Raw genomic sequence first — 19534 nt, 5'->3', positions numbered from 1 at the left:
GCGCGGCCCCGGGGCGAGGAGCCGGGGGGGTGGGAGGGTTGTAGGGGGGAATAACGAGCGTCGTTCCCGCAGGGAAGGGCCGGGTGGGCTGGCTGGCACTGGTATGTCCTTCATCCCCTCCCACGCGAAGATGCAGACACGCAGGGGAAGTGCTTCTCCTCGGAGCGTGTGACTCCGGGGACCGGGGAGGGGTAACGGGAAACGAGCACCCCGGGGTGTGTGTCAGCCTTCCCCCGGGCATCGCAGGGCAGGAACGGCGGTCAGCCCAAAAGGCGGCTGTAAGGGTGGCACAGAGCGGGGGCCTGGGTGCCTGGGGACGCCTTCCTCGTTCCCCTCAGGTTCCTCCTCCGCTTGGGTGGCACTGGGTGGCTGAAAAACTCACCCGGGACATGCTGCGGCCGGTGGGCCTTCACCCCAAAGCGTCCCTGGCATGTGATGCCAGTGAGCACCTTGCACTGTTGTTCTGCGCCGGAGAGCTGTCCCCCACCCTGGGTAAGGACCCCCCCAGACACACAGCCCCGGCTCTGCACATCGAGCAAGCAAAAAACTCTGAATACTCCGCCCAAAAAATACTGCTCTGCCCACAGCACTGTTGTCCTTCATCCCCCTGTCCCATGTCTGGTCCCGAAAGGAGCTCCCCGACGTCTGGGATACCCCAGCTCTGCTGTCCAGGGTTTGTGGGAATTCAGGATCCCGTACCCAGAATTTCTTTAGGTCCATCCTACAACTATGCTGCTTTTCCAGCCTCCTGTAATTTGATCGCTCCCTTGTTGCTTTTTGATGTCTCCACCAGAAGCGTGGCTGCTGCACAGACCTGGCTTCTCTTCTGCAGACAGGATGAGTCACCGTGTACACACTGATTAATGTCAAACTCTGCCTTTCCTTTGAGGTATTAATTTCGGATGAATTCTTCTGCTTTCTCTTTCCTGAAACAGAAACGTGTGGAGCCTCAGCTCTCAGCTGCTCCCCTGATTGGGGTGATGGACACTAAAACATCAACAAGTAATGCGCTGATGGAAGGGACACTGAGGAGGGGAGCGATTAAATCAGATTTGAAGGAGAGGAGTGAGATAGTCCCAACCTATAGAAACGCATCTGTTCCTGCTGCAAAAATTTGCTTAAAAACCGGACAAGACAATGTAATTTCATAGCAGTTAAATGGCAGGGAGGCGCTGCCTGAAGTAATCAGCAGACCTGGCTTCTCAGGGGATTATAAGGAATCTTGCGTATTAGGGCTTGAAGGATCACATACGCTAATCTGTTACTGAGAAGGCCAAATGCAAAGACATTTCTGTTTAGTATAAGATATGCCGAGGAAAGGGAGACATGCCGGGCTGCTCAGGGCACCGAGGAGAAAAATCGTTTAACAATTAATTGCAGTATAAAATTGCAGAGAGATGATTCCTAATGAGGACTCATCTGCAGTGCTTTAGCCTCAGAAATCTCGGCTGCTTCTTTCTGCGGTGACAACCTTGCCCTTCACCTGCCTGCAGGTAAGTCCCAGACCATGAAACGCCTGCAAGCCTGGCCCCGTTTGTCCCAGGGGCTCCTCCATTCACGGTGTTATTCTTCTAAAGAGGAACATTTGGCCAGGCTTGGGTCGAGGACAGGAATAGTTAAAATGTTTCTGGACAGTGGAGAGCTTTTACCTGCCACTTCTGCGAGGGAGGAATTTAAGCCGTGATTAACTGAGACTCTGGTTCAGGGGCTTTGATCCCACTGCTAGAGCACTAGCAACAGCTACATACTGGATACATTCAGCCCAGATTTTACTTTAATTTTACCAGGACTTGCTGTCAGACAGAGGTTTCTTACAAGCTTTTTCCAGCCTTTTCTCCTTTTCTCCCTTCCTCTGCAGCAATGGCATTAAGCAGGAATGGTTTTAGAGCTGGAGACTTCCAAGCCCAGTTCCAAACAGGTCCCTTGACACCAGGTTAAGCCAAATATTCAGCCACGTCCCAGAGGCTCGGAGGCCGGACTTGTCCCAAAAGAAGCCGTATAGAAGGGCAGGGACAGGAGCTCTCGGGCACAGCTGCCACCAGAGGTCCCTGCACGCTCGCTGGAGAGCTGGGAAGAGCGGCCCGATCTGATGGGACTCTTCATTCACACCTTATTTGGAGATATTGCCTTTTTCACCTAAATTTCGAGACGTTTTCCAACAGTCCCCGAACGACCTCATTTTTTGCAGGGAGGCAGCTCAGCCTGGTGATGGGTCGCTGCCGGTGCCTGCTCCCAGCGTGGCAGGGGACTCCTTCCAGATGTCAGCAAGGACGTGCCTACATCCATCCCGTAGCGCCGTGGGGACCACAGCTAATCCCACAGCAGGGGTGTAAATGGAGTGTACAGCAGTTTTTTCAATAGCTGGACAGGTTTTTTTCTCCCTCTCACAGGCTGCAGTTTCTCTGCAGCAGAGAGAACCCATTCTCTCTGTGTGGGAGAACCCATTTTCCACAATAAAGAGCTGGCAGTTTATTGATAATCCCCCATATGAATTCTGCCAGATAAACTGTGTCCTCCCTCAGATGATCCCCACTATTCCTGGATGGGGGTTTGGGTGTACTTTCGCAGCTCTGCCATCCCTTGCACAAGGAGGAGCCCACTCTGCTCCTGAGCACAGCCCGGGGCTTGCCATAGCTAGGACATGTGGGAGCTTCTGACATGGCACAGTCCTTCTGGCAAAAGTCATGCTTTTGTTTTTGGAAAGCCTTGCTCCCTTAATCTGCCACTTTCCAGCCAGGGAGGCATAAAGCCCATCTGCTCATCTTATGCCAGACCTGGATCACACCTAAAATAATTTGAGGAGTCCAAGATCTCAAACAAATCAAGCAGCTTGGTTTCCAAACTTTAATTAGCTGTTGTCTTCATCCTTCTCTAAAGTGTGTCACTACTCTATCTGCTACGTCATAAAAAGTCAGACGATATAGGAATGGTTTACTCTCTATATGCACATTTTCATTCAGAAAGTCTATAACTCCAGAGTTATGAAAGGATCTACTGTGCAAAATGCATGCTGGGTACGGCAAAGCACGCCCAGGCGTTGCAGAGGTAGCTGTGAAGAGAGATGAAATCAATGCAAACAAGAGCGTCCACCCCTTCCAGCCAGAAACACCTTCCTGATGTGGAAGCTGGCTATTCTCCAGGTGGACCTGGGGATATACTCGCCATAGCCACAGGACAAAGGTACATTAGTCACGCAAGCATGGTGAGCAGGAGAAGGGTTTCTGCTGGCACCGACAGTGCAGAGAGTTTTTACTACCTTTTTCCCCAGCCCTTAGCTCCATTTCACACACACTCACCCCCCTCCAGGATTTAATGCAAGAAATGCCAAAGTGTGCATCACTTAACCACTGACCTCAGGACTTGATCTTATCTGGCAGAGGAAATCGTCTGGCTTTGCGCCGCAGCCCATCCATTCACCCTGCTCAAACCTGTGAGCTCGGCCTCCCGAGGGGACGACTCTTCCCTTCCCTCCCCCAAGTGTTTTGACCAGCCCTGCAGGTGTCCTGCTGTCCAGGTTGGTCATCCTTCCTGAGATCATCCCTTGAATAATACAGTGTCTCCTGGGAGTTTCACAGCACCGGGATGCTCTGGTACCAGCTACTGGCCGCTGCCTGGCCAGGCACAGCACGCTGCCTTCTGCAGCCTGGCGTGCAGGAATGCCCCCCTTACCCAAGAGCCAGAGCCACCCAGGCAGAGCCTGCTTTGCCCACGTAATAAACAACCCCATGGCAGATTGCTCTGGATGCTCTTGCTTTTGGCCTTCTTCCTTTTTGCCAGGACTGGAAGTCTTTTGTTCCTCAGGTTTTGGCACAAGGGACCTGTTGGAGAAACCTGTAACAACGTACAGCATCCCTAAGGATGCTGCAGGCTCAGTTGTCTCTCAGGGGCTTGGGCTGGACCAGCTGCCATGATCTGGTTGCACAAAGGATGTGCTCTCTCCTTCTCACCCCAGTTGCACAGGTATGCTGTAGGATAAAAAAAATAATTGCATGGGCAGACGCATTGACTGGCAAAACCCCTTCAAGCACAGCAGCATGGGCAGTTCCTTATATCTCTCCTCTGCTTTCAGTAGCTGACATGCCCCAAATTTGTCTACTTTCTGAATTGTTTATCTGCTGCTATTAGTAAGTTCCTAATTAGTTATTCAAGTTCATTCTTTCCTTGTGGTGAACAGTGAAATGTGGGGCCAGGTGTCTGCCCAGCCTGTATCCCATCTCTCACCACCACCAGACAGGCATGCTTAGGAAGAAAATGTGAAACAGCACATATAATTATTCTTACCCTATAAGCAAATTCATTCCCACTAAAAATTTCCTTTTCCATGTCTTCCTCCCTTGTGGGATAAACATTTTTTTTTCCCTGTATAGTTCACCATTCTCAAGCTTAAGTAATTTTTTATGGATATCTGTCTGCTTTCTGGTTACATCATGATGTATTTATGACCACATGTTTTTTTTTTGCGATTCAGACAGGTTCAGAATGAGCCCTGCAAGGTAGAAGCACATCTCAGCCCCTACACCCACTCCGTGCAGCACCACACATTGCTGAGCCCACTCGATTCCTCCTGCATTAGGAATATAAGCACAGGAGCTTCCTAACTACGTCTCCTGCTGCTGCCGGCTCTGCAACTTGGAACAGGTTAGGTTCCCTCCTGAATTCTCTCGTTATTAATATCACAAACCAAGCTGTTCTGAGAGCGGTGTCCCATTAATCATTTTAGCTCTGCTGCAGTTTTCACCTCGCTTCCTCTTCCTGTGCCTGAACAGTCTTCAATAACATTCAGCTCTGTGGGTAGCGCTCGGTTAAAATCGGCAGGTCTGCTAGAGCAGGGAAGGACCCTGACCTGAGCAAGCTGGGACCAAGCAAAGGTGGGACAAGGATGCATCCACACAGCCACAGCTGCATTACGGCATGAAAAAATGTGCTACACCAGCTGACAGTAGCAGGGACTTGAAGGGAGGAGAGCTACCCCCCTTAAATCTTTGCCTCTAAACTTGAATTTTCTGGTGTGCTGACAACACTGGAGAGACACAGCAAAAGTGAAGATACCTAATAAAATATGAGGTCAGCTCAGCAGCTCTTGTGAGCCAGCACCAATGCAGGCAGCAGGTCTGGTCAGAGATTTCCGATGTCTACCTGGGCTCTGCTCGCGTTTGAGGGCACTGCTGCTTTTTGCTCTCTTCCTTCCTATGTTTAATCCTGCTGTGTGTTAAAAGCAAAGGTCTTTAGCCACACTGAGCATCTATCTCTGGGTTACCTAACAAAGGGCCAAAAGATGCTTACAGGTCATCTTTCCAAAAATCTGCCTCCAATACCATCCCATTGCCTGAATCCCTCGAGGCCATACTGTGTGTTCCTAGGTGCTGGCTCTCAGAGATGCAGCAACACAGCACCCCTGCAGCTAACCTGAACCTTTCCTCTTATATCCAGTGCCCTTTTCAACTTTCTACCCTTTGCCATCATCTTTGGCCCTATCAGAAATGGGCATTTTGTTTTGCTTTTATCACTTTGCATTTCATAAAAGCCCTTCCCCAGCTGCTCAGCTGCATTCAGCAGCATCCAGCAGCCGAATTAGCTGCTGAGCCCCGCAGTGGGGATGCCAGTGCACAGGACCGAGCTCCATCTGGCTCGTCCCGAAGCCTCCCACAACTGCACATCTTTGTACCTGCCACTTTGCCGGCGCGCTGCAGCTTTCATCCATAAGCAAACAATGTTTTTCAGGGATTTCTGCTGAGTCAGAGAATGTCTCCGCGAGGGCTGCTGCTTCTCCACGTGGGAATGCGCTTCTGGGGAATAATTACAGAGAGTTTAAACAGGGACGTTCGGCAGCCAAATTGCTTCATATTCAGGGCTCCTGGCCAGGAAGGCAGAGCCCAAAAGCTGCTCGTTGGCACTGTGAGAAAATACCTCACACCTGCGCCCATCATGGGCGTGCATTGCCCATGGGCAAAGATCACTCCTTACATGGCAGCACCACGGCACCCAGCACTAAAAGAAAGTATGCTCATGGCTTGGAGGGTCCGACAAAGCGAGCTCCTTCACAAATCAGCCAGCTTGCACTTACCGAGCATCCCTGTGCATGTCTCTTCTCTGGGCCATGCCCTCCAAAGGATTTTTATCCTCCCCTCCCCACACTGGATTTGGGAACGTGCTGCGTGGCAGAAAGCCCGTCAATGCAAAGCTCCGGTTCTGCAAGGGAGATGATGGAAGCACACTGATAGTAACTTTTCCACCCCTAAATTTTGAGGCATTACTTCAAGGTTGTGAAATATATTGACTGCGAAACAGAGACGAGAACTGGAGTAGACACAAACAGCGTAGGCGTTACTCTCAGTTTTTTGCAGCTCCCACTCTGTTCCAAAAATAGTACAGCAGGGAGCACGCTGCTTGGTGACATCCGTCAGGGACCAAATGACGATGAGACCATGTGCCTGGACATCAGCAGAATGAACCAGAAGCAGAGCTGGGATGTAATGCACGTGCAGAGGTGCTGAATGCTTCATGTTCCTTAAAATCAGTGGAGAGAGATCTTAGCAAAAGATCAAATTAAATAGTTTTAAATGTTATTGAAATATATAAAAAATAGTAATATCATTCCAGAGCACTGCAAAAATATGTTGCACTGAGCTAGAGCGCTTTCCATCAAGAAAAGGGGCAATGGGAAGCCACAGCAGAATATCACTGCATCCACTCAAGTTTCTGTTCCCACTGCACACAATGCACCCGGTCTTTAGACCACACCTGCGCCGTAATTCCTAAGTGCCCTTAATTCTTTTGCAATTCTAAACCTGAGCAAAATACACTTAATTAGACACAGACCAGTTGCAGAAATCAGATAAGACTCGCTGGCAGGCAGCCGCTTCCAGGAGATGCCTCTGCTGAAGGACGGAGACGTTGTGCAAGTCGGGGAGAGCATCACCCAGCCGTGGGCTGGCGGCAGGGAGAGCACTTGCAGTGAGACGCGAGGGTGTCACCTCTGCGGAGGAGAAACTCGCAGACGGCAGCGGTGGTGGCTTTCCGACTCCGGGGACGGGTGCCTGAGCCCCCCACGGTGGGATCGGGTGAGTACCTGCTGATGTTTCTCCTAAGGGACCCGGGAGCGGGGCAGCGGTGCGGTGGGGGTTTGCAGGAGCAAGTCACCACCCTGCATGGAAACCTGCCTCGAACGACATTCCTCTGCTCCATTTCTTGCTTTCTTCCTCCAAAAGAGAGGGAGATTTCTAATCAGCCTCTCAGCTGACTGCTAAGTCAGGGACAGTGCTAAGGACCAAGACTTTTGGCTCTTTTCTAGCCCAGGAGGCGTTTTGGGCAGGGATTACCGCTTTCATGGTAATTACCGTGAATAACATCTCTGAGCAAATGTTGGAGAGACTTCGGAGAGGCTGAAGCAGCTCTTCAGACCCTGATTTGGGGGAGCCATGGGATATGGCAGCAGCACCTTGCCATGAATAATTGTATTTATTTACAATGGTCATTAGTTGTATTTGCTCGCTCACCCTGTGCTGCAGTTGAATTTAATGGGACACGGGGCTGAAAAAAAAAGCGGGTTAAGTTGGAGGAGAAAAGGGCAGAGGAACAGGCTTTAGCTTTCGACACAAAAAAGGGGGGAAATGTGTGTTTTCCACGCGCTGAGTTATTTTTCCTGCTGTACCGGGAGTTTGGGACCACTTGGCGCTGACCTGCTCCCAGCTGGGGCGGCGGCGGCCCTGCATTTTGGGGTGGGATTTTGCAGCGATGGCACAAGGGTGCACGGGGAGGATTGTCTGCCGAGGGGCGAAAGACAATGCCTACAGGCGACAGCACCCATGGCAGCCGACCCTTCCCTCTGCTTGCCCGCAGCCACCGGCATGGACGGCGACGACACCGTCACCACCGAGGTCTGCAAAGAGGCAGATGTTGGGGATGGAGAGTGAGTACCCGGTCCCAGCCTGCTGCCGTGAGGCCTGCAGGCAGCAGGGGTGGCACCGCCATGGCAACGGCCGCCATGTTGGTGGCCGCCATGTTGGCAGCCACCATGTTGTTGGCTGAGGGAGCGGTGCGGGGCTGAGCCTCAGCTCCCCAGGGTGCCCACCTCTCCACCTCTCCCGCAGGCTCTGGGAGGTGATGGTGGCTGGCTACCCGGTGCTGCTGGTGAGGAACAAGAAGGAGTTCAGAGCCCTGGGCAGCAAGTGCCCCCACCACGGTGCCCCGCTCAGCAAAGGTAACCCTGGCTCTGGGCAAGGGGGAGAAGCCGTATCAGGGCGGTCAGCTCTCATCACTCAGTTGTGGGGGGGCTTTTCTATTGCAGGAGTCTTGAAAAGGGAGAGGCTGCGCTGTCCCTGGCACGGCGCCTGCTTTAACATCAAAACTGGAGACATCGAGGAATACCCTTCTCTGGACTGTCTTCCCTGCTTTAAGGTGACTTCTTGTCTCTTCCTCCTCCCAGCTTGGGCCATGTCCTGCATACCACTCGCATTCATTCACTCTCACAAGCTCCTTGTCCCTGACACCAACTGAAAGCACCCTGCCCTGGCCACAGCTCTGTGGTCCAGGTCACGCAGAGCTATAACACATGGGATGGTTTCTTGGGATCATGTAACTCCCCAACCTAAAACTCCATTCAATCAAAGGTGATGCCATACATCCTGGTATCCCTCATAGCCAGCACAGCTCTTTTGGAAAGAAAAAAGGATTTACACCTCTTCCTGAGTGCTCTTAGGATGAGGAGAAAAGCTCATGAGCTCCTCAGCATCATTTGACATCCAAGATCCCTACAAGTCACTCTTGGTGTATCCGAGACAGATGGCCCACCGGACCAGAACCTCCCAGGAAAGCTCCTACCACAACCTCATGAATGCAGGACTTAAATGTATTCTCCTTTCACCTCTTCAGGTAACAGTGGAAGACGGAAAGGTGTTTGTTACGGCAAAAAAGAAGGTACTGACCTTACCTGCTGTGACTAAGCACAAGCAGCACCTTGAGCTACGTATGATTTCAGCATTTCTCATTTTATTCTAGGATCTTGAAAGCAGCTTGAGGGTGAAGGACACAAGCAAGCGATGCCTTCTCAACCGGGAGACGATGCTGCTTCTGGGGGGAGGTCAGTGAAGTGGTCTGTGCTGTGCCCTTCCCAATATATGCTGTGAGCTGTCACTCTCTTCTCCGGGGAGGACTTGCCTTCTTCCTCCTACTCCATAGTGACGTGTAAGAGGGCTGAGATGAGCATCTCTTGTAGGTGTGGCTGCCCTGGTGTGCGCAGAGACACTTCGCCAAGAGGGCTTTACTGGCAGGATCATCGTGGTCACCAAAGAGAAACATGTTCCATATGACAAGTCCAAACTGAGCAAGGTTCGAACGTGAGAAGGGCAGGACTGTGCCTGGGTACCACATGTGTATTAGGGACATGGCCCACATTCCGGACCAGACTGAGCAATTGAGTGAGATGTTTTGGCAAAGCAGGAGTGTTGATAGGGTATAATTTCCAGCTAACATCTCACTTCTTCCTCCCAGAAAGTCTTTGATCAGAGTCCACCATAAGCTAATGGTTTTATCTCCTTTCACTGAGTTCTTCCAACCAGAGTTTGAGTTGATGGGTCTTTCTGAGGGAGTACAAGAAGATGACGGAGATGGGGCAGTGTGGGGAGCTGTGGTTTACTAATGCAAAATTTACCTCTTATGCAAACTTACTTGCTGGCAAACACTGCAAGAGTATTGCTGTCTGTAAGAAGTGCTTTATTTCATATTTCTGTTTTGTTTCCAGGAAATGAACTTGAAAGCTGAGGACATCTACCTGAGGAAACCTGAATTCCTTGATGCTCACGGCATAGAGTTCTGGATGGAAAAAGAGGTACAAAAGCAGCTGAGCTCAGTCCTTAATGGGTGGTCCTGTTCCTGCCATGGGGAGGGGATGCCCACACCTGCAGGCACAGAGCTACATTTATAGAAATTAGGGCTCTGCCTAAGTACACACATTATCCTCTGGGACAGCATTCCAAGGTCAGTGCTAGGGATGGTGTGCATGCCTTGGATGTAACACTGATCTGGGCTCCCCATGGACAGATGTGCCCATCACATGCGAAGAGGGTGACCCTTGAAACTAGCCTTCTGCACATCCTTTAGAGGAACCTAGATTTCGTGCTGTCATACTTAGTGCTCCTAAAGCCTAAGACCTGTAGGAGGTGAAAGAGAGGACCCCAGCATTCCTCATCTCACATGAGTGTCCAGGAAGAGGGCACACAGTTGCAGGCAAGCAGAACGGATTGATGTGGCAGGACACCAGCGGACCAGAGGTACATGTCTGATCTTTGCCTCCTTTCTCCTGCAGGCAGTGTCGGTGGATTTCCAGAAGCAGAAGGTCTGCTTCATGGATGGGTCCTCTCAGAAGTACAATCGGCTGCTCATTGCAACAGGCAGCCAGTGAGTGCACAAAGCATTTACCACACACAAAATTTTAGACAGGACAAGATGGGTCAACATTGGGGCGTGGAGGTTTTCTAGACGTGTGTGAGAGGGAGGTGGTAGGAGATGAGCTGAAAGGACAGGATGGGATGACACAGCCAAGAGATTGCATGGGTTTGTGCTTCCCTCTCATTCTTTCTGTTTCATTTCTCATCATGAGACATGTCTGGATTCTCTCTCTTTCAGCTCCAGCTTCCTCAAAGTCCCAGGCGCAGACCTGCAGAATGTGTGCATTCTCCAAACCCCTGAAGACTCTAGCAAGATCTTAGAGCTGGCAACTGGGAAGAATCTGGTGATTGTAGGAGCTTCATTCATAGGTACCAGGCTGGAGTGGGTATCAAGTCATCAGTGATAGCCTTGAAACCCACTTCTGCTGCGTCTGCAGATTAACTAGAGGCCCTAGGGGAAGGGATGTTCATTCACTACCTGGCCGGGTTCCTTCCCAGAGCCCTGTAGCTGGTAGGGATATGTGTTACACAGCACGCACTCAGTCTTTCCTCTGATAGCCAGAAATTTTGAGAGCCATAAACAGTTTCTGGACATGGAGAGAGGGAAATGTGCCTTATGAAAAGGTCACTGTCCTTCAGAGGAGCTGGATTCCCCAGAAGCATTGGGAAAGTGGGGAGATAAAGGCAGAGAAAGGGAGTTATTTTGTACACAACCAGGAGCTGTTCTTTGCATTTCCTAATATCCAGGTCCGTAGTGCATGAGAGCAAAGAAGGCGGGGGGGGGTGGGGGGGGTGGGGGGTGCGCTAAATACCTCAGCCCAGAAGTGCATAGAAGAGCAGTTAAGCACTGGCAATACATCAGATTTGTTCTCCCCACCTGGAAGGGGAGAAGATTTCCAAGGAGCAGGGTGCAGGTTCATGCTTGCAGCAGGCTTACCTTGGGCATGCCTTTCCCCTGCAGGAATGGAGATAGCTGCCTTCCTCTCAGACAAGGCTGGTGCCATCTCAGTGGTGGAAAAAAAGGAGTTCCCTCTCCAGAATGCACTGGGTCCGCAGGTTGGAGGTGTCGCCATGAAGGTTAGGAAAACCTGGTGCTAATTTCTAGGACGGAGAACGCGTGCTAGCCAAGCAGCCCTGTGACCTGCAACAGCCCAGGAAATCAGCCCCCGTGCTGAGTCATAACCCTGCGTGCCCAGCCACCTTTCTCACACACAGTTCACTGAAGGAGCTCTGCACGCATAGCTGGTCCCAACCTCCGTCACACATGCGTCACACTTCCCAGCTCAGCTTCGTCTCCAAGGCCTCCTGCTTCATCCTAGACCCACCGCACACATCGGTCCTGACCAGGACAGCAGAGCAAAGCCAGGCTTCCAGGCACTCTGCACCAGCCAGGGACACAAATGAAACCTCTCTGCAGGCTGGAGCAGCAGCTAAGCTGCCTGCCTGGGTTTTGGCTGGGTATGGCTGTTTTTATAGCAGTACAGCCTGGAATTTCCTAGTGAATACTCAAACCAGCTTCCTCTTCCTTTTCAGATGCTGCAAAATAGGGGGGTGAAGTTTTACATGAAAACAGAACTCTGTGAGCTGAAAGGAAAGGATGGAAAGGTCAGTCATGCCATTGTGATCCCTGAACTGCTAACTTAAGGGGAAAAAACCCCAAACTGAGGTATAGCACAGTGCCTACATCTAGGCTTTTCTCTCCCACATCTAGACCCTCACATTTATTTTCATTGAGCACAACTCTGGGCTCAGATGGCACCAATATGTGTTCGTATCCCAGGGACAACAGTGTGATTTTCTCTTACATTCCTGGCAACAAGCGTTAGTTGAACAAGGTGATCTGAACGTGGGGAAGAAAAAAAGACAGCAAAGAATGAGGCAGCAGGGAGGCTGCAGGAATTAGGACAGAATTTTTAACTCTCTGTTAATGATTCCTGCTTGCTTCCTAGGTTGCAGAGGCTGTTCTTGCCAGTGGAGAGAAACTACCCACAGATGTGGTCGTGGTGGGAATAGGTAAGAGACCCTAGTTGGGAGAGGGAGGCAGCTCTGCGAATGGGGAAAACAACCAGCAAGCCCAGAACATCACAGTTCATCCCCAGGACACAGTTCCCTGCGGTCTCTTTCCCGCTCTGTTATCATCCAGCCTGTCCTCTTGGCCCCAAACACCTGGAGAAAGGCAGCAGTCCATGAGCAAACACTTGGCAGGAGGAAAGGAGCTACTTACGCTCTCAGTATAACTTTGGCACACTTGCTGAGCTCCGTAGGTCACTGCTGCATTTTTCAGACCATGCCTTGTTCTGGGCCCTGGTTTTATTGCCTCTGGATTAGCTCAGAACCAGCCCAAGCACTTGTCACTGCCACGAGCTGCTCTGCTCCAAGCAGGCTGAACAGGCACCATGGGCATGTGCTTGCTGGAGGGCCGAGGCCAAGTTTCCTCCCTGCCTTTGCAGAGCTTTGTCCTTGCTCCTCTCCCTGCAGGGGTGTTCCCCAACTCAGCATTTCTGAAGGGCACCTCCATCGCCAGAGACGACAGCGGTGCCATCCTGGTGGATCTGGTAAGTGCCAACTGAGTATCCCTGGTCCACACCCAATCCCTTCCCTCTCATCGTTGCACTAATTGCTTTTTATCCCATTAGCGCATGCAAACCAACGTCCCAAATGTTTTCGCTGCGGGAGATGTGGTCTCCTTTCCTGTAGCGCTGCTCAACGGGGACCAGTCCAGCATCCATCACCAACAGGTGGCCGAGGCCCACGGTGAGACAGTGCAGCTGCCTCGCGTTCCAGCTTCCCTCGGAGATGGGCATGGAGGGAATGGGGCAGGAGGGACAGCAGGATAACAAGAGGCAGGGGACACTTCTTCGAGGACCTACAAGAAAAATATTACCTCTGCTGGTTCATCACAGGTCACATTGCTGCCTTAAACATGCTGAAGAAAGACAAGGAGTTGCACACTGTTCCCTTCTTCTGGACCACAATGGTTGGGAAAACCATCCGCTATGCAGGTAGGAGGGGGCAGAGAGATGGGAACAGTTGAACTGCTTTCTAGCCCATTTGCTCATCCACCAGCTGGGTGGATGTAACAAGACAGCAGTTGTAGAGTTTACCTGAAGCAGCTCAGGCTTTAGACTGGCTGCCATGGCAAATTTGTGAACCCTGTTTCTGAGCTCTGGGCCTGAAGGTTACCCAGAGCTCTCATTCTTTGATGATCTCCCGTGGCTTAGAAGTCACGAAGGAGGAAGGATTTCCCTCTCCAAGCCAAGGAAAAGCTTGGGATCACGATGCAGCCTTGCACCTCTGGATCAGTTCTGCTTGTCCAGGGCCTTCATGGCTGCTCCCCAGCCCTGCGGCAGCTAGTCACTGTCCCCTCTGATGTCCTCCTACCTGTGATGGCACTGAGGTGGGATGGGTGGCAGCTGCTGTACCAGGGCTCCCCGAGCAGGCTGCGACGCTCTCTCTCGCAGGCTGCGGGAAGGGATACACGGACACTGTTGTGAAGGGCAGCCTGGAACAACAGAAGTTCCTGATCTTTTACATCAGGTGAGTGAATCCGTGGCCAGTCTGTGCCCCGACGCGGCAGCACCCTGGGGACAGGGCACGGTGTCCTCTCCCTTACGGCCTGCAGAGCTCCGGCAGAGGCTCCACATCACCTCCCACGGCTGCGCACCACAGGCAACTGCTGGCCGTTGAACCAGCAGTGAGGTGGTTTCAGAGAAAACCAAAGCAGGGCAGGGAAGGAGAAGAGGACGAGCTTTCATGAAGACACCAACTGGGCAGGGAGCCTGGGACACGTCTCCTCTCCCTCTGTCCCACTGCTCCCAGGCTCAGTGCCCAGCTCCCAGCAGCGTCAGGCGATCTGCCACAAGTTCCTGTGCACCCTGCAGTACCAGCCACCCTGCCCTGAGCCCTCCAAAATACAGCTGGCCTCCAGCCAGGGTGCCACAGGGATGCTACCGTGCTGAGTTATGTACACTGAAGAGATCTACATTCTTCCGCTTTCCCTTTCAGGGATGGCTTCGTGACTGCAGCTGCCAGCCTGAACTGTGACCCCATGGTGTCTCTGATTGCAGAAGTTTTATATTCAGGGAAACAAATCTCTAAAGAGGAAGCAGAGTAAGTGACAACCTGACTGAGCTGGTGGGCAACTCTGTGCTGCATTCCCCGTGCCAGCAGAGTCCACTAAGAGATGTGAAGTCAAGATGAGTTACTGCAAATCCCCAAAGTACCTCTCATTTGCAGGGCCTGGGACATCTGCAACATACCCTCCCTGGCAGAAACCCAAGCTCAGTAGGTGCCCTGCTGTGAGGGGCACAGAGTCAACCAAGCGTTAACAGCTCCGCATCTTCCCATCCTGGCACAAGAGAAATAAAATCATGAGCAAAGCTGAATCCAGAGCCTGCATTTTGTGCTTGCCCACAGCGCTTGGCTGCTCGCTTGCATGCTGGGGCAAAGCAAAGCAGCGCTTTTCCCTCTCTTCTGCATGGGGATCTGCTGGGCTGGGTACGAGGAGGATGCCCATGTGCTGGATGGAGCTCAGCTGAGGGTCTGAGCAGACAGAAGCAGCAAGACAGACATTCACAGAGCCACTAACCCCTCCTGCTCTTCTCACTGGCTGTTGGCAGGGAGCTTTCATTCAGCACACCGGTCACGCTGACCTTCTACTTTGCAAAAGCAGATTTTCCCAGCAAGGGGAGCTGTGACCGAGGCAAGCTGCTCTCCCAGCTGGGAACTAGATATAGTCTGTGTGCAGGAACTTGCACGAAATACCCTACCCCTAAGGACAGAGGGCTGCCATCTGACCTCTGAGCGAGCAGCACCTGCTGGCATTGCTACAGCTGGCTTGAATATTGCATTAACTGCTGCAGCAAGCGCTTCCCACCCCCTGACAGCAGCCAGCCTCCAGCAGAGAAATCCCAGCCCCGGTCAGCATCTCCTCTCCTGCCGTGTCGCTCCATGCTGGCTGCTTCGAGGAGGTGGCTAGATGCTGCAGGAACCACAGCCTCGATGCTAGGGGAAAGAGTTACTAGATTTTTGCAAGGCAACAGTGAGCAAAGCTCTGCTTTCTACAGGAAACACTGCACTTACTCACCGGTCACATGGGGCTTTGCAGGAGGAAGGGTAAGCCCCAAGAGCCGGGCAAGTTCCCGCAGGGACGCTTACTTTATCAGCCTAAACCCCTTCTGCTTTTACAATAAGTGCAGGCTAGACAGAGCCCGAGCCTGTTTGCTCAGCAGGTGAGATACTGCAATGCTGGTTTTGCGTTAAAAGCACAAACTTGCACTCTGTCACCTTCTCATGTATGAATTTGACCTGAAATATGGCATTTTACATTTCCTCACCCCAAGGGCTTAGTGCTGCTGCTCAGGGCAACTCTCTGCCCTGAAATAGCCACATCTTACTGGGGAAAAGAGCTGGTTTCCAGCAGAGCAGGTCAGTCCTTCGCAACGACAGGAGGAAGCAGCAAATCTAAGCGTTACCCCTTACGCCGAGGCACACGAGGGCAGAGATGCTGGTGGCCAGAGCGCGCAGCTCCCCCCCATATCAAGATTCGACAGCGCTGTGCTGCGTGGGAGGGGGAGCACTGCCCAGGAGCTGCTCCTCCTTGCCCTCGGGCATCCCGCACAGACGCACCCCCGCAACTTTTTGCCCCCTCGGTGCACTCCAGGACTTGTTGAGCAGTGAGCAGGTTGCCAGCTATTTTGTATGGACTTGCAGCAGGGCAGCTGTGGTGGAAGAGACTGGCTCTGCCTCAAGCTGCAAGCGTTCATCCATGGTCCTTTCTGCTCAGAGAGTGATCCGAGGGGTTCAGCAACCCCACTCTCTCCAGGTGACCACCACCCCAAAGAAACTCAGCTTCTTGTAGCCATCAGCAAGCGCACACCAAGCAGAGCAGCTTTATATAAGAAGGACAGACCCCAGGAAAACAGATCTGCTCCACTTCCACCACTTAATGCCACTTTCTGCACATCGCTGGGTGCCAAAATTTGGTACCACCCCTGCCTTGGGTGGCTGGAGCCAGGACAGGCAGATTTAGCTGAGGCTGTGCAGACTTATTTCAGCACAGGGCCCTTCTTCCCTGCCTGCCCTCAGAGCTGGGACAAGCCACGCTCTTCCTGGCAGGCCCTGAGGAGCAGCGCCCAGACACTCCTCTGCTTCCCAGCCACCAAGGCAGACTGGGAGGCAGTGGTCCCGGCATTCCCAGGGGAAAGGCATCTCCAGGAGCCCTGGCTGGGTCCAAACGGAGACATTTCACACTGTACTGAGCTGTAGGAGGGCTGGATATGCAGCTCCCCTCTCGCCCAGTGCAAAGCAGGGGGGTGTCCATCCTTGGAGAGCAGCTTGTAAGTCCCCTTCGGGGCAGTCTTCTGCTTCTGTCCACCAGCAAGGCAGAGCCTGGACCATGGAGGAGCCCAGCAAGGATCACCTGGGTCCCTCTCAGCACTGCCAGCTCCAAATACCTGGAATCTCAGCTCTGCCCCAGGGCTGGCCGCAGACGCGGCTGCCCAGCCTTGCAGGACAGTGGTTCCCGGAACAGACGTCTGGGGCCACGCGTGACTCGGCCCTGAGTCACCCACTCCCTGTGGCCCAGCCCCAACCCGCACCAGGGCGGTGTGGGTGTGGAGCCAGCCCTCTCCTCTGGCTCCATCCCGCTGCCTGGCATGTTGCAGGACTAATCCTGCTCCTGAGCTCAGCAGCAGGTCAGTCCAGCAAGCTACATCCAGCATTGGGTCACCTCTTTTGCTCAGGACAAACCAAGGGGACCTGAACAACCAACCCTCCACCCACAGACTCCAACGTGGCATCAGACAGGAAATTAATTCGGGCACTATGGCCCCACTCGCACACCCCGCAGGGTCCGCAGCCCCCACCGCCCTCCTGCCAGGCAGGTCCGGGCACCCCACAGGCAACAAACTTCCTAAAACTGAACTATCGAGCAAAACAGAAAGTTTAATGCCTCTTTTGGTCTTCTCTAGTCATCTCTCAGCTCAGTACCACCCCACTGGTGTGGGCGACTCCACTTGACAGCCCCTCTGGCAGGGCTGCCTGGCAATCCCCCAGCCAAGGCTCTGTCTGGAGGCTGCGAGGAGACTTCTTCATCCCGGTCGGGCTCATCCTCAGCCCTCAAATCCACAGGACGCTGCGGACCGGCTCATCCCAGTCGCTCAGGGCACAGGTTCGGCCGACAGCCAGGGTCCCGGTGACGAGACGAGAGTGGCTACATTCAACAGTTCTTCAACTGGCAGCTTTAGCTACTAGAGAAGGACATAAAGCTTGCCACTGAAGAACTGGTGCTGGTTAGCCAGGAGCGAGGCAGTGGCGCAGCACCTGGGAATGGAACACACGGATCAGAGCCAGGATTCAACCGCGCCGAGCTGAGACGTCACCCACAGCAGCCACCCCAGGCGGCAGAGCTGCTCCACTCCTCCACCCCAGCACCAAGTCCTGATCCACCACCTCGTCCTTCCCACCAGGAAGCTCCTCAGGGCTGAGATCCCGCAGGATCCCCTCCTCTGTCCCAGGAGATCCAGAGGCAGCTCCGACCTCAACTCTTCCCATCCCTCACCCAAAGTAGGCAGTGCATCGGCTCCGGCACCTGCAGCCGGCCTTAAAACGCGAGTGATGGGCAGGAAAATCAAGGCCATTTCTGCTGGAAAATAAGAGATAAGGCAACCTGCTCCAGTAGGGACCGGTGGCCACGGCAGGGAGGCTACCGCAGGTGGGGGTTAAGGCATTCCCCGGCTGCTCACCTCGGGCATCCGCGCTGGCAGGGTCCCACCTGGCCAGGGGCCAGCCACCGCCTGCCGGGGAAGACACTTTGGCAGGGGGCTGCTGCCAAGCCACCGCCAGGGAATTTTGGGGAGCGCAGCCTTTTTCCATGTCATTTTGTTAGAGAACAAGGACGCCAACCCTGGGGCCAGTGTAGGACCCCGCTGCTTCCCCCTCTGCCTGGGAAAATCCCCTTTTCCCATACCGCCCAGCGTTTCAGCTGTGTGGATTGAGTTCTGGGAAACCCCCAGGCCTCCGGCCCTGCTGGCGGGGGGGGGGGGACAGACAGCCCAGGTTTGGGGACAGACAGCCTCAAGAACCCCTGCAGCCCGGTCAACCACCGCAGCGGCTGCCCCACATCATCCTCCCGCCAGCGTCACCCCAAAGGCACTCGGAATCCCGGCTGGCCCCAAGGCCTTGGCAGGCGGCGGGGCAAGGCCGGAGTCCCGGTGGGTGTCGTGGCGGGGGGCTGCGGGGAGGCTCACGGTGCGGGGCCGGTGGCGGCGGCCGGGACGCAGCGGCGGTGGCGGCGGGGCCTGGCGGGGATGCCGAGCATTCCTGGCGTGCCGGGTACATCTGGTCCGGATTCCAGAGAGCGGGTCCCGGCCCTGCTCCACCCCCGCCGGCCCGTGAATCAGCACCCGCCGCTGAGCCACCGGCCCCGCCAGCACCGGGGCCCTGCTGGTACCGGGGGCTGACGGGGGCGGGGGCAACCTGCCGGTAACAGGGCTCTCCCCCCGTCCCTTCTCGGCACCGACAGATCCCACCGGCACCAGGAAGGGCCCCGGTGGGAGGTCGCCCCTCTAATAAAAACCCGCTGTGCTCTCAGCTAGTGCCCCCCCCTCCCGGTTTAACCGGGTCACCCCCCGCAACGTCTCCCCTCTCGGTAAAACCGATTCCCCCTCCCCCACTTACGGAGACATCTCCCCCCCCCGTGCCGCTTCACGGGAAAGCCGGTCCCTTCGCTCCCCATCCCCCCCTCCACGGGACACCCCGCCGATCTCCCCCGCTCCCTCCGCTGCCCGGGATGCTCCGGTCCGTGCCCACGGCGGGGAGCGGCCTCGGGTCAAAGTCTGGCCAGCCCGGTCCCGGAGTGAAGGTCACCCCCGGGGCGGCCACCGCCCGTCGCGGGGCGGCCCCGCCCGCGGCCCCGCCCGCCCCACCGGGACCCCCCGGAGCGGGGACCGCACCCCGGTCCCAACCCTCCCCCCCCCCCCGGCTACCCCGCCCCGCCGCCACCGGGGACGAGGCCGCCCGGCCCAGACGTCGCCCGCAGATCCCCGGGAGGGTCGCATCGAACCGAGCCGCCGCCCCCACCCCCGCCCTGCCCCGGGGAAAGGTGACCTTCCCCGGCGGGACTACGGGGCTCGGACGGGGCTGCCGGG

General features: G+C 54.4%; 1 protein-coding gene and 1 long non-coding RNA gene across 2 annotated transcripts; one reads left to right on the top strand and one right to left on the bottom strand.

Annotated features, from left to right (window-relative positions):
* Window positions 1–6944: 6944 nt before the first annotated feature.
* On the top strand, window positions 6945–14748 carry LOC126039730 (apoptosis-inducing factor 3-like). Its single transcript, XM_049803299.1, has 19 exons — window positions 6945–7061; window positions 7840–7909; window positions 8091–8200; window positions 8288–8397; window positions 8872–8916; window positions 8998–9079; window positions 9215–9327; window positions 9740–9826; window positions 10304–10395; window positions 10624–10754; window positions 11347–11462; window positions 11919–11990; window positions 12335–12398; window positions 12864–12940; window positions 13022–13139; window positions 13289–13387; window positions 13847–13922; window positions 14391–14495; window positions 14622–14748. The coding sequence occupies exons 2-19, from the start codon at window positions 7848–7850 to the stop codon at window positions 14671–14673; spliced, it is 1611 nt and encodes a 536-aa protein (XP_049659256.1). The 5' UTR covers window positions 6945–7061; window positions 7840–7847; the 3' UTR covers window positions 14674–14748.
* Window positions 14749–17310: 2562 nt separating this feature from the next.
* LOC126039998 (uncharacterized) lies at window positions 17311–18976 on the bottom strand. The gene is made up of 2 exons (XR_007506442.1): window positions 18131–18976; window positions 17311–18027 (listed from the first exon to the last, which is right to left on the bottom strand). It is a non-coding gene; the product is annotated as an uncharacterized LOC126039998 (long non-coding RNA).
* Window positions 18977–19534: the final 558 nt, after the last annotated feature.

This window comes from Accipiter gentilis, chromosome 6 (assembly GCF_929443795.1).
Source record: "Accipiter gentilis chromosome 6, bAccGen1.1, whole genome shotgun sequence".
Classification (NCBI taxonomy): domain Eukaryota; kingdom Metazoa; phylum Chordata; class Aves; order Accipitriformes; family Accipitridae; genus Astur; species Astur gentilis.
Note: the sequence above shows the minus strand (reverse complement) of the source record. Positions and strands in the feature narration are given on the sequence as shown.